This window comes from Pygocentrus nattereri, chromosome 20 (assembly GCF_015220715.1).
Source record: "Pygocentrus nattereri isolate fPygNat1 chromosome 20, fPygNat1.pri, whole genome shotgun sequence".
Classification (NCBI taxonomy): Eukaryota; Metazoa; Chordata; class Actinopteri; order Characiformes; family Serrasalmidae; genus Pygocentrus; species Pygocentrus nattereri.
The window spans coordinates 10,638,888-10,654,158 of NC_051230.1; the positions used below are offsets into that span (position 1 = coordinate 10,638,888).

General features: G+C 41.3%; 2 protein-coding genes across 2 annotated transcripts in view; one reads left to right on the plus strand and one right to left on the minus strand.

Moving 5' to 3' along the window:
- The window catches only part of niban2b (niban apoptosis regulator 2b), a 54,361-nt gene extending 48,927 nt beyond the window's left edge, over positions 1-5,434 (minus strand). Inside the window, exon 1 of the mRNA XM_017691237.2 lies at positions 5,154-5,434. Coding sequence (XP_017546726.1) covers positions 5,154-5,208 — 55 coding nt within the window. The 5' untranslated portion in view covers positions 5,209-5,434. The remainder of the gene's footprint in view (positions 1-5,153) is intronic.
- Positions 5,435-8,577: 3,143 nt separating this feature from the next.
- stxbp1b (syntaxin binding protein 1b) overlaps positions 8,578-15,271 on the plus strand; it is a 32,081-nt gene continuing 25,387 nt past the window's right edge. Inside the window, exon 1 of the mRNA XM_017691004.2 lies at positions 8,578-8,705. Within this exon, the coding sequence (XP_017546493.1) occupies positions 8,669-8,705 (37 nt within the window). The 5' untranslated portion in view covers positions 8,578-8,668. The remainder of the gene's footprint in view (positions 8,706-15,271) is intronic.

Here is a 15,271-nt window from a genome sequence, read left to right on the forward strand (position 1 = left end):
AAAAAAAAAGCTCAAGGGGTCACATGTGAACGTAACACGTACATTCTTCTCCCCCTCTGCTCTGAAGGCTAAACGAGGAAGCGACTTCGGGGCAGGGTTGATCATGCTACGACAGAGCGTTTTACCACTCATGCCACAAAAGGGAAAGCTGGAGGAGCCCTGCCTCCAAAGCTACCCAAACACCTCCCCACGCCCCCGCTTATCCCCTCTATTTTCACAGAAGACCCCTAAAACATTTGCTCGGGGGGATAAAAATGAAACTGCAGAACTTCCTGTCAGAAATCAACACACTCTGGACCTCTCAGCATTTAAAGCGGTGTATGGGTTTAAACCGGACGTGCAACAGACTCTCTCCATGCATCTCTCCATGCTTGCAGTAGAAAGCTTGCTAAAGACTTAAAGTAGAACTCCAACTTTTCTAATTTTCTGCATAATTAAACCATTAAGATGTGAACAAAGACGTTCAGAACAGTCTGATGTGAAATGCTCTGTTCGAGAAAATTACAGTAAGAAATGTTCACACAGGTGGTGATGGGAACCAGACACCTGAAGAGTTTAATGCTTCAAAGCTACCCACTGGTGAGTTGTTACATGAAACGGTTATGAATTTGCTGCCTGACCCCTGAGACGATAGATTTGTGACGATGTTTTGGCTTTACCAAATTTTAATCCATCCGTGATGGAGAGGTACATACAGGGTGTTTGCGAGGCAATTTTTTTCAGACTTGCAACTCTTTTGCCATCATCAACATTACGTATGAAAACTCAGAAGATGTAGAAGTAGTAGTATACCAGTAGTAGCTGGTGGTTTTAGATGATTAGATTTTATATTTGAGGTCACCCCTGGTTCGTATCACCACCACGGATACGTTTAGATTGATTGAGTGACCCTTATTAGTCCCACAACGGGGAAATTTCACCTCCACATTTAACCCATCCGTGAAGTGAAACACCACATACACTCTAGTGAGCGCACACGCACACGCACACGCACACGCACACGCACACGCACACGCACACGCACACGCACACGCACACTAGGGGCAGTGAGCACACTTGCCCGGAGCGGTGGGCAGGCCAATCCACAGTGCCCGGGGAGCAGTTGGGAGTTAGGTGTCTTGCTCAAGGACACCTCAGTCATGTGCTGTCGGCTCTGGGGATCGAACCGGCGACCTTCCGGTCACGAGGCTGGTTCCCTAACCTCCAGCCCATGACTGCCCCACACTTTGCTTTTAAATCCTCTTAAAAGCAACATTACAAAAGGTTTATAAATAAAACGGTTATGAATAAGCTGCCTGATGCCCGAGATATTGTCCTGTGATAGCTTTGAGATAGACGTTTGGGCTGCAGTGTACCTTTTAAATCTATTAATGGTGGACAGATGCATGTAGTGTGTTATAAGGCAAAGTAATCCCCAATAAAATGTTTGTCTCTAGATTTACCACCATTTTACAATCAGCAACATTTCATATCAAAACTCAGAAGACATGTGTGGGTTCACTGATGGTAAATATAATGGCTACATGGGAACTGTAGATATTCTGACCTATCATTCAATCAATCAATCAAATCATCAATCAATAATTAATTTCAGAGTTGGTAAGTTTCTCTACAATGAACCATTTCACATCAAACCACTCTAAATGGTAATGTTTACATCTCAGTAATTAAATTATACAGAATGTTTGCAATCCCCTTTTAGGCGGTTTAGTAACTACACAGGAAGTAATAGGGTCAAACAGCAAGCCTCTATTCTCTCCTTTCTCTGGAGAACGACTGCATTGGGCAAACACAAAACAAGTACAACAAGTTTAAGTAAGCCGGACGTTTAATCTTGGATGTGGTCTTTCTAAACAAAGTTCTTTCAAATGAAGCCTAAACAGAGTAAGATATGGACTTTAAAGTTCTTTAAAAACTTGCAGCCAATACTGTGGGAACTGTCTGCAACACTGTGAGAACTTGGACCACGTGCTGCATCCACCTATGAATGTTTTACATATTGATCTGACCACATTCTAGATAAGGCATGTCGAACTGGGAACCTCATGGGCCAAAATGATGTGGAGATTAGCTTTTACTCTAATCTAATGTTCTAAATGCAGTTCATGAAGGCCTTGCTAATTAGCTCAATCAGGTGTATTTAATGAAGCAGTGAGCTGAAGTCTACAGTGTTTTGGCCCACAAGGACTGGAGCCTGAAATAGGTTCTAGATGTACAAAGGACAGAAACCACCCTTTGAAGTTACAGCCCAGCAATTCTCACACTTTTTCCACACATACAGACAGACGTGCCCAGTGGTGCAGCCTAGAGAGCATGGCTTCTTAAAAGGGAATTCCAGTGATTTTTCAAAATGTAAGCATAATTCAACCACTGAGAAGAAAGTCATTCAGAGTGGTTTGATGTGAAGACCTACAGACTCAAATGTCTTTATAGTGGTGGTGATCAGAACCAGAGGTTGCACTTCAATGCAAACAAAGCCATTTTACTCACTATCCAACCACCAATCAACCCGTGTGTCTGAGTTATACGCTGATTATGGTAAAACAGTGATAAATGTGAAGAAATATAGTTTTCTGGGGACTACTTTGTGTCTCAAAACCTTGTATGTCCATCTCCACAAAGAATGGATTTTAAATATACATGTTTTAGGCCCAAAGCTTCTCAAAACCATCATAATGTCTCAGACATCAAGCTGCATATTTGAAACCCACTTTGTGTGGGAGCTGTCAGAGGCATTCAACTCTACAGATGTCTGGCTCCCATCACCACCACAGCGAACAATTCTGACTCGATAGGATTGTTTAGAATGGAGCATTTCACACCAAACCACTCTGAATGGCTTTGTTTACATCTTATTGGGTGAACTATGCAGACATTTTGAATAACTGGCAGACGTCCCTTTCAAACGCATGTAGAATTTATCTGAGTTATGGCAGCATGATGCAATCTAGAGACACTCCCCACTTTCACAGAGTGACCCAAGCATTCCTGAGATTCCTTGTGTAACATCTGTCAAAAGGTCTGTTAAAAGGTTAACAGATATGCGGGGCAGGTACTCCTCACTCCCTAGCATTGCAATCTAACGTCCTTTACTTCTCTCCTACATAGATCTTATCGCACTGCTCTGGGTTTAAGTTGAGATGAATAAGAAGTCTTGTTGGCAGTGCGGGACCACTTCTATTCTAGAGTTGGGATGTCCACCAGAAAATGAAACCTAGACTGTCTGTAATCAGCTTTTGAGGGAACTGCATGGATCAGGCTTCTTCATAGTGGTGAAAGATTAATCATTTTTATATGGAAACCTGACAGCGTCATTGACAAATTGCAAAACGTCTTGGCAAGTGTTAAGTGGGTAGATTTAACACAATAACCTGGAGCTTGTGAACTGTGTGAAGTGTCAAGTCAGGGGAATACATGTTTGTTATTATGCAATATATGCTCAAGTTCTTGGATTGAAAAAAAATGCCTGTGGTCACTTGCATAAAACATCTTAAAAGGGCCTTAAGAGAGTTTTATGTAGTATGTAAACACCGCTAAAGTTTCCAAGCATATCGTTTACTCCCTGGTCCAAGCAGTCTACATATGCAAACTAAATGACGCCACAAAAACAAGCACATTTACATGCATAAGCCTATTCAGCCTACAGCAGTTCTGCTCCGCCCGTCTACACTGAAGCTATAGCAATAGCCTTACAGCCTGGGCTGGCCTCCTTTCTGAGGCACAGTACATGGCAGCTAATCATGATAAAGCTCATTGACATACATCAGTATTAAAGGCATAGTAAAAAAAACAGCCTGTTAATACAGGATAAAGACCGGTTAGTAATGAACAGGAATTAAGACTATTTTGGGTAAACAAAACCACACAAATAAGTGGACCACCAGAAAAAGGTGGTATCTGGCCTTAAATTTGCCCTTTAACCTAAGAGAGCTTGGAAAGTGGAAAGCGAAAAGAAAGTCCATAATAATAAGCCGAGTTTTAGACCGCAGCTTGACTTTCAGCACTTCAGATTGTGTCAAGTGCAAAAGGTACGTTTAACACTTTAAATGCATCCTTTAAGCAGTTCAGATCAATACTCAAAGGGGAACTCCACCTATTTGTCAAAACTTGAGTAATTCCATGGTCAAGATGTAAACAAAGCCGTTCAATGTGGTTTGCTGTGAAATGGTTGACTGTAGAGAAACTTACAGCTTTTACTTTATTTACAGAGGTGGTGATGGGAACCAGAGGTCAGGACATCTGCAATGAACATCCAGCTGTTTTATCTACTATCTGAAACCACCAGGAAACCTTTGTGTTTGATGGTCTATGTGTAATGTGTTATATTACATTACATTACATTACATTATATTATATATATTTTCCCTCTCAAAACTGCCATAAAACAGTGTCTCAGACATCAGGCAGCATCTTCGTAACCATTTCCTTTCTGTGAGGAGGCTTATGGAGGTATTAAACTCTCTTCAGACATATGGATCCCATCACAACCACAGTGAACAACTCTGGCTGGTCAAGTTCCTCTAGAATAGTGCATTTCAAACCACTCTGATTGACCGAACATCTCAACCACTTCGATCTGCAGAAACTTCTGTGGGAACGCCCTTCATGACATTTAATCCAAGTGTGCGGACTTTCATACGAGGGGGAAATAAAACCGCGGTAACAACATTGGTCAGAAAAACCGCAATTAGGATTACTTCTGAACTCGCTCAGCTCTGCTCTCGATGCCACCCAGACATCCTGATTCACTGACTCCCCTAAGCTGCCTCCAGCGGATCGGCGTCTTCTCGGGTGAACCACAAGTTTTAAAGCACTTGTAAACGAGGGTAACCTTCAGTCTCCCGGGCTTTACGCCATGCCCTGGTGAGGTCCTCTGAAAGTAACAGGAAACGGCTCGCCACGTCGCCTTGTGAAAGACACGGCGCGAGAGAAATGGGCTTGACCACTCCAAACCCTTTGCACAGCCGCAACGCCTCAGCAGCCGCAGCTGTGCCCGCTCGGAGCGCCGACTCCAGCCTGTGGCTCCGTTTCCTCACCGTAAAACGTGCCGCGGAAACCACGAAGCTGACGCTTCCCAACTGAATACCTGAAGTGGAGAAACTTGGCTCTGTGGTTTGAGCTCGCGTCTCACAAACGCCTCGGAGAAAACCTACCGGTAATAATCTCCCGTTTGCCCTCATCGAGGTGGCTTGAGATCACATCCCCCATAGCGCTGAAGTCGTTTGTTTGTCCAGCGGTCCGGCGAACTTCAGGCAGAGCTCCTGTGAACTGCTTTCGCTGCTTTTCCCTCAGATCTGATAGAAACCCCAGCGTCTCGAAGCGCCTCCTCCCTGCTTTAAACCAGCCGTGGAACAGCGAGGAGAAAGACTCGGGGCCAAGCTGCTCATGAGAAACTCGTGAGTTTCATAATAAGACCTCCACTGAGCTTCAGCCCAAAACGGCGACACACCCTCAGCGCCTCTGATTGATGGGGCTTTATGGAGTCCAGCCCATCTCGGAGCCAATGGGCCAGGCTAAGGTGTGGTCTGGGTGAGAGAGGTGAGCTCACCCGTTAAACTCAGGTGGGGCTTTATTTCAGATGGAAAGGTAACACTGTTAAGTGGACAATGCAATAAAGGTTGTATTGGAATTAAAGGATTGTTGACACAAATCAGTGAAAGTCGGTGTTTATGTTCCTCAAGTTCTCCCTCACAGTAGATGACAGAACTTTGTTTTAAATGCCACGCCTGTCTCAAGAAAAGTCAACTAATTCTTTTGGCAAGTTCGGACAGTATATACACGTGGAAAAGTTTGCCAGAAACTTGTCAAAGCGTCTCTGTTTAGATCCAGTGCGTTAGAGGATCAGCCACAGCGGCAAAGCTTGCATTTGGCGCCCTCTTGTGGCTGAAAGGAAAAACTCGCGAGTATGCATGTTATTGTTTGTGTATTCTGCTTTATTCCATTTGAATTCACTTTATTTTATTTTTTCCTTTTATTTATTCCATTTGAATTCATTTTATTTTATTTTTTCTATTTACACACAGTCACGTTATGAAAAATGTAAAATGATGCATCTTTCTTTGGGGAAAGTGAATGTACTGTGCCTTTAAAACTTTAAAGGAATAGTCCCACAAATGTGGCCTCTTTAGTTTAGAAGCCAAATTTAACCATTAAAGTTAAACCCTTTTAAACTTTCACTTCTTTAGTTTACAACTGGAACTATGAGGCTAATGTTGCTAACAAACACTATAACTCAATAGTCACCCAAATAGCCCAAGTATTCTTTCTGTAAAAATACATCCCCAGAACTTCTCTCAACCTGCTCAACCTTGTTCAGGTCTTCCTTTAAGGTGGTGCAGACTTGTTGATGTGGTCCAGGACATAGTGCGACTTAATGTGAGCTATAGAAATAAATAAAACGGCTCCTGTGAGGTGCATAGTTGGGCTTTCAGGGCTGTGCTGTACATTTACACTGTTTGTACATTGGAGAGTAAAATTAAGCATTTTTTTTTACATTCATTTTAAACTACAACACCATCATAATTCAGGCAGCTTGGCTACAAGTAAGTAAGAAAGACAGACTCAGTCAAAATGCTGTAGTTTGGGGCTTCATTTCCAACAATTATATCACTGGTTCAAAAATACAGCAACACAACCCAAACGTGTTGCCCTGAAGTGTGTCCGGCCTACATCAGCAGGAGCTTTGTGGAGGCGGAGGATTCGGGATTAGACACGGACACAAACATGTCCAGTTATTTTCCCCCACCCGTATTACGGTAAACCCCGCCCCTTGTGCTAGGATTGGCTATTAGATCATCCTCACAAAGGCACTCCTCCTCCTGCTCAGTGGGCGGCGCCATATCTACTGTTCAGTTTTATTCAGATACTTTTCACAACAGACATTATCCCAGAAGTCCAGGGGATTTCACAAAGCAGGATTTCTCAGTTTGCCTGATGTAAAAAGAAGGAGAGCTCATCTGAATCTATGCAGCACCAGACACAAGAGCTGTGATACAAGAAAAAATATCTAGATGACCCCCAAGACTTTTGGGATAATATTCTGTGGAGCATTCTGGAAGACATGAGTCCCATTATATCTGGAATGAAGCTAACACAATAAGAACAGCATACCATCAGTCAACATGGTGGTGGTAGTGTGATGGTCTGGGGCTGCTTTGCTTCTGCAGGACCTGGATGGCTTGTCATAATTGATGGAGCTAAGAATTCCATTCTCTATCCGAAAACCCTGAAGGAGAAGATCTGCCTGTCAGCAGGACAATGATCCAAAGCACACAAGCAAGTCCACCTCTGAATGGCTCAAAGGAAACAGGACTGAGCTTTTGGAGAAGCCAAGTCAAAGTCCTGACATGAATCCCACTGAGCTGCTGCGGTAAGACTTTAAACAGCCAGCTCATACTCAAAAACCAAACAGTGTAGCTGAATTAAAGCAATACTGCAAAGAAGATTGGGTCACAAATCCCTCTCCAGTGATGTGGAAGACTCACTGTAAGTCATTTTTAATTGTAGCTGTTGCTGCCGAGGGTGGCACAACCAGTTATTAGGTTTAGGGGCAATTACTTTTTCACATGGGTAATGTAGGCTTTGAATAAATCTTTATCTTCAATAAATGGACGGATCATTTAGTTGTGATTCAATATATTGAGATGCATTGTGATACTATAATAATATAACTATCATAATACAAAAAAAAAAAAAACCACACCACCATATTCACCCAGTCTGAGTGAAGGGAAAAGTTGAATGGATGAAGATAGATCACAACACTGCTCTCTAGTGGTCAGCCGTTTAAACACAACACAGTCACACAATTCTACTGTTCTTAAACTGTTCACTAAAATCAGTGCTGTGTTTTTTAATCGATACATTGATTCATCTTCTAAATTGCATATCCTCCTGGGTAATGGAGAGGGTGTGTGAGTGTGTGGGGGTGGGTGCTGGAGCCTATTCCAACACTCATTGGGTTTAAGGCAGGAAAGACCTTGGATAGGTCGTCAGTCCGTTACTTGACACATAAACACCCCACTAGGGGCAATTTAGTGCCTCCTATTGACTACTGGCCTGACTGCATGTGTTTCGACTGTGTGAGGAAACTGGGGGCGGACATTACCCAGGGTGCAGGAGACCACTCAAAACTCCACACAGAAAGGACCCCTTTACCTGACTAGGGAATCAAACCCAGGCCTTTCTCGCTCTAAGGCAACAGCATTGATACAACATGATAAAATATAATATTGCAATCAATATTTCCTTAGACCCCTAATATTATCCCTGTTTTCACGTGGTGTCATTTTCTGCAGTATATGTGCATCCAGGGGGCTCAGTTCCTGTCTTTTGCCTCAGGCCCCAGAATCACTGAGTCCGCCTCTGAATATAGGACGCCAGCCGTCTGAATACACTGCGAGTTTATCTGAAAGGATGTGAACATTTGTGCTGGACATACTGAGGGAGAGTAACTGGGGGAAGTTTGGCTGAGCACGTTTACTGTGGGTTTGACTCTGAATGTCAGCTGTTTGTCAGAGTTAGTTCATCTGGACAATTCCAGCGCAGGGGGCGCGGTTTGCCGGAATACGGGTGGGAAACAGAGGCGCTGCAGCTGAGAGAAAGAGAGAGAGCGAGAGAGGCGCAGAGGGAAAGAGGGAACGGAGGAGCCGTCGGATCCAGGAGCATCATGGCACCTCTCGGGCTCAAGGCGACTGTTGGAGAAAGTAAGTGAGGTCATGTAGGAATGTCCACTGGACGATTCGTTTTTAGACTCAGGGACACATTTGATGGTCTTCGCCCAGTTTGAGCAGCTCTAGTGGACTTTTCAGAGTCTGAAAGTGGTGTGAGTGGGTCAGTGTGTGGGTCATGTGGGCTGCAGTGTGTGTTTCTGCGCGACTTGCAGCGGAAAAGTTACTCTGTGTTTTGTGTAACTGACCACACCGTTGGCTATCGCTGTTTGTTTGAAAGCTACTCTGCTGTTGTGGGTCTGTGTGGGGTCTCCGCTCTTTAACTGTACTAGACAGCAGTTTGCTTTGTTTAGATTGGCTTCATCTCTTCAAACATCCATGTTCTCTATTCGTGATTTATTGAAGCGAATGTTGCATGTCGAGGACAAAGGCGCACGCGCGCGGTCGTGCGAGACTCGCGCTAATCTGTGTATTCCCCCCGGATTAGAGGGATGACAGGCAGGCCTGGTCCTGTCACTATGTGGGTGCAAACATGATAAACTGTTATTATTCCATGTGCAAACAAGGACAAGTTTCCCCATGACTCAGGATGCTTTTAAAAAGGGGAAGTCCACCGACTTTTTAGAAATATCTGCCTAATTTAGTTATTAAAATGTCCAAACAGTTGTTCAGGGTGGTTTAATGTGAAATGCTCCAGTCTAGAGATCCTTACCAGCGTTGGAGGTGCCCCTAGGGGCACTTCAGTGCTTCCAGTTGGCCTGACTGCATGTGTTTCGACCATGTGAGGAAACTGGGTGCAGACATGATAAGACATCCAAAGTTTAATGCCTCCCAGAAATCTGTTACATGAAATGGTCATGAATGCACTGCCCAGTGCCCGAGACATTGCTTTATGATAGCTTTTGGGATACAATGCACTTTTCATGCAGAGCGGCACCAGCAGGGTGTGGTAAGGCAATGGCGTCCCTGAAGGAAACATATTCTTTTAGATTTACCACAATTTTACTGTTATTACACTTCATGTAAAACTCATGTAGGTTCACTGGTCATTTTGGATAGCAAATAAGTTGGATATATTTACATAGCAGACATCATGATCTTCGGTTCCTATCACCACCACTGTAAAGAAATCCAGGCCTACACCTTTCTCATTTCACATGAATGCACTCTGAATGGCTTGGTTTACATCTCAGTGGTTGAATGATTTTTCAAAAATTACTAGATGGAAACCCTTCAAAAGAAAAGTTATGTAGGGAATCAAAAGTGGTTCTTCTGTTGCATCTCTCCATAGAGCCCCCATAGGCACCTTTAGTTTTCTCTCTAGATGGACGAAGCACTTTGTGTAAGTTGCTCTGGTTAAGAGCGTCTGCTAAATGCTATGAATGTAAATGTATTTTTAAGAGTGTAGGACATTCTGAGAGATTGGCAGGTAAGAGAACATACCTCAGGAATCAAAATTCAGGGTCAGTTGCTGTTTAAAGATGTTTATATGTTGTACACAATTGTCTCAGTTGGAGCTATTATGTATGGTTGGAAGCAAATGAATATAATATTTACAACCTACCAGGTTTAAAGGGTTAAAGCAGGTGCTTTACAGATGTTATGATTCAGCAACTATGACTGTGGTGTTAATGGCGTTCTCTGAAACTGAATTTGGTCGTAAGTTGACAAAGATGCTGCCGCTGCTGCAACTCATGTTAATGATGTTGCTGGAGATGCTGATGTGTGTATTTTGGGCTCTATTGTGGTTGTGATGATAAATTCTGTGCAGAATGTTTCAGTGCATTTCATTTGGCAACACATTGCTTGGAAACACCTATGGTGTGTTCAAAAAACCTGTTAGAACACATTATGAGCCGTCAGTGGGAATCTCAGTGATATTTAGACACAGTCAGTGCATTCATGAACTACTTAGGGTAATATGAATTCTTAGCTTGCTTTTTGGTTTGTAGTGAAATCAGGGGTGGGCAATATGACAGGAAATGTGATGTTGCAACACTTTTTTAATGTTTTTATTGATTTTCTAAGTGAAAATACCTTTGTGCATCCTCTGCCAGGAACAAATGCAAATATCATATTTATTTTCTGCAGACTGTAGGACAAAATCTTAAAAGGTGCCATAACGTTTGCACAGGCCACATTTTAGTTTTAGGGGCACTTATTTTTACTTTGAAAAGTAATTTGATCAGAAGTAGCCAACATTTGCATACAACTGTAAGTACAATGATTTTTTTGTTCAACATAATATGAAAAAGGTGGAAGAACCAAACAAATTGGTAAAAAAATATCCTAATATTATACTCAGTCAGCTCCTTGTTAATATACAGTTTCAATTCAACCATGTGACATCACTGCTTATTGATTACAGTCTCCTTACAAAAGCAGGTAATCGATCGCAGTAACATAGCAACGGCATGATAACAACATTAACAAAGGGGGTGGGACTTTTGCAACCAGTCAGATTTCTTTATGAAGCGTGCGACGGGCCTGTGTGCTATACTGTTGATACCTGTGATGTACTCAGAAAAGCCTACTGTAATGTGGTTTATTGTGAGAATGATAATACATTGTCACATCTCTCACCCCTAATTGAAATGCAGGAGTCGTGCTGTACTATTAAATCAAATGCAGTAATTGCAGCCCTCCATTATTAACTGATTGCAGAGGGCAACATCACTTTAGATTAATTGTGCAGCCCTGAGATGACCACGATGATGAGTGTTATAATGAGGTTACTGGAGAGAAGCTTTTAATTGGGTTATGAAGTCTGTTATGAAGAGTGACTCGCCGTTTGTCTCAAAGAAGGACACTGAATGACAGTGACAACTGGAACCTGAAATCTAAGGATCTTTGGCTTGGATGAACTGACCATACAGACAATCAGAGCGGCTGGATCAACCTTTAATAGCACCTTGTGAAACAGATGCATTGAGATGTGCTGTTGATGACATATTTAAATTAAAGGCTGTAAATGGATTTAATCTGAAATGATCATTCGCGCCTGAGTGGCTTTGTCGCTACTTTGTTTTTTAAAGTTAAAAAAAGAGAACATATGTCCAGCCAAGAGTCTTGAACATCATTTTGCTGGAAAAGCTAAATTCTTAACTGGAGTTAACTGTAAGCATCCCTAATATAACATATGTTAGTGTACCTTTCTAAGGAGCATTTTTATTGGTTCATTCATCACACAATGTAAAACACCGCTGACATTTTCAAATGATATTAAATTTTTAAAAAAGCCAAAAAACCTTTTTTATGAAAGCAGCAACAAGCAAATATGTGTTTTGTATGTATGTATGTATATATATATATATATATATATATATATATATATATATATATATATATTGTGAAAGCATCGTAAATGTAGGCAACATCTAATAATCAAAAAAACTGAATGTTTTCAGTAAGACCACTTAAGATAAAGATTTAAGATACTGTGCTCTTGCAAAATCTTTCAACCCCAAAGTCATCAGATGTCATCAGTCAACTCTTTCAGTCAAGAACTTGGTAGATCTGCCTTCGCTACAGTAACAGCTTTAAGTCTGTATAAAATTTCAACCAGCTTTACACTCTGTTTGGGATTGATCTTCTCCAGAATGTTCAGGGTGGCTGGATGACATTTGTGGATTGTAATTTCTCAAAGAGTGCCACAGATTCTCGGTTGGTTTGAGATCTGTACTTTGACTTGGCCATTATCGAAGATTCGCCCTTTTGTTGTTCAACCACTCCTGTGTAGCTTTGGCTTTGCGCTTGGGAACACTGTCCTGCTGAACGGTGAAGCTTCTTGAAAGCTTTAGTTCTTTAGCAGATTAAAGAGGGTTGTCTTGCAGTATCTTCTTGTATTTTACACCATCCATCCATCCTTGAATTTGAACAAGATGCCTAGCCCTTGCCAAGGAAAAGCATTTGCACAACATGATGCTGCCACCCCCAGCTTCACTGTCAGGGTGATGTTTGTTGAGGAGGTGACTTTAACTCAGAAAGCTTCATTTTGGTTACATCTGACCACAAAACCTTATCCCACCCTTTAGGTACAAATGTGCTTTGATGTGTTTTTCTTCAGTAATAGCTTTTTTCCTAGCCACCCTCCATACAGGCCAATTGTATGCAGAACTCTTGATATTGTTGACTGGTGCACCTTAACTACAGTCTCAGCTGCTGAACTCCTGTAGCTCCTGAGTGATTGTTGTCTGTGGCTTTCCTCACAAGTCTCTTTCTCACTAGGGGGTTTCATGCAGCTTCCTTTTCCTAACAATTGATTCAAAGACTTTCACAAACAAGCGGATATTGTTTTATAGCCTTGTCCTATCTTGTGCATGTCTATTAGAATGCTATTTGGTGTTTATTTTCATAGCTTTCCTTCAGGTTTACAGTATGACCAATGGTACTTCTATGGTCTTTTATCCAAGAAAAGTTAACTTTTTTAATGACATGCAGGTAGAGACCAAATGTAAGCCATGCGCCACATCTTTCATCTGTGTAAACTTGGAGTTTCCACATCTACTTTGAGTTTATACTTGTTGTAAGTAATTTTGTGAACTGAAGTTATCATTTCAATTGACAAAAGAGCTTAAAATACATACAAATAAGAAATAGGCTTAGAAAGCTTATCACTCTTAAAAAGATGATGCTTCAAAGATTCTCTAGTAAAGAAAATGGTTCTATTTAGAACCGTGAACAATCAAAGAACCCTTTTGATGGAAAATGTGCATGAATGTGTTGTAGACGGTTCTATATAAAACCTTTTTGAAAAGGGTTCTTCTACTGTCACAAGATTGACACCGTAACAATAGAAGATATTAGATATAGAACCATCATAAGCACTGAAGAACCATTTTATGATATTTTTTACTAAATAACGCTTAAAGCACCATCTTTTTAAAGAGTGTACACTTAGAACAATCTCCAAATGAGAAAATATTAGATCTATTGCAGACATTTAAGATATGTTCCCTCACAAATTCATATTTTTTTTTTACACATCAGAAAATTAACATTTCTACATTTTCATTTCATGTAAGTATCACAGTCTCCTTCACAGAGACAGTCCTTGTTATTTGCCCCAATGGTTGTCCACTCACCCTCTGTGGTGAATTCTGAGTTGTTGCTCATCTACAGATTATATATTATACTGTAGTGCATTAATAAAACTTCATGTGTAACATCATAAAAGAAAAAGGGTTATGAGGTTTTGATAAGACATTTTTGCAGTTGTTACTGAACACAGTGAGTGATTTCTTGTCCATCCATTAGGTTTGGACAGAATTGTGCTTTTTAATAATATGAGGCTCTCAGACATTCTAGTCAAACCCTCATGACTGATCTGAAAGTGTGTCTGAACTGGGTTTGAAGTCTCCAAAGACAAATAATAACCCTATTAAAACATTTCTGGCTGGCATACTTCGTTTGTTCTCCAACAAGTGGGCTGTATCTCATGGGACGACAGGCATTGTACCAATATATACCTGGTTGGAGCTTCATCAGTCACCCAGCTATAATTTGCTAATGACTGTGAGCTTCTTTCTGTTTGTTTTTCGCTAATTCAACACCTTGGACGGCAGAACCGAATGTGCCTTAAGAGCTGTTAATTGTGTTCTGTGGCAGCCTCAGCAGCGGCACGCATTCAGGACCCAAGTGACTTGTCTCTTGATTTAATAGAGATTTAGGAAAGGTGGCGGAAATGGTTGTAGTCCCTTGGCAAACAGAGGGAGTAAGAGTGGGGAGGGGGGAGAGAAAGACTGAGAGAGAGAGAGAACAGAAATAGCGGGGCCAGTTCTCTAAGAGGATTGGGAAGAGATTAGGGCTGTGATTGCGGCATCTCTCTCAGTGAACCAGATAGGGGATATTTTTTTGACTTGATGTTTAAAGTGTGTCGTTTTGGTACGATGTAGTGACATAAGCATTGTAGAAATTGTGTAAACATTTTCCATTTCAGTTCAAATGCATATTGGTCCATATATTCGTTTGTTGGAATATTAGCATCTGCCTGTGGGTCCTCATTAGAGGTGTCTTGTGAGTCAAGGGCTTTTCGCTTGTTTTAGTACAGGGAAATGTGTCAAATGTCACCCATCCATGCTTTCTGTGCAAACCTTCTATTTAACCTATTAATTATTTTATATTCACTGCAGGTCACTGGCTTACTTTGGCTTACTGTAGTTACTTGAACCTAGACAGGTTGGAAATTAAAACTAATTTCCACTATACTAACATTAGCTTGATTACACAAAGAAATACAATCTGTCCATCCTAACAGTGTGAGCTTTCACACACATACAAAATAAATCATTCAAACTTAAAAATACACTGTAATACTATAAAGAGTTTTTTCTTTTAGTGTTTATGACCAATTTTCTTCATTTGGATAAACTAGTAATTCCAAGTATAAACAACAGTTAGTTATGGCGATTGAGATTGAGAGGTTTTACCAATTTTATTCACAACAGCTAATCATTCTGCTGAGCACCAGTTGCTAAGAACTTGCTTTACACTGTAGCTAACTGTTACTACATTTCTACATTTGCACATACAAAAACAGTATCTGGACACTTTAGGTAACTTCTGTAAGATTTTAATTGACCAGCAGGCCATTTGGACAGATT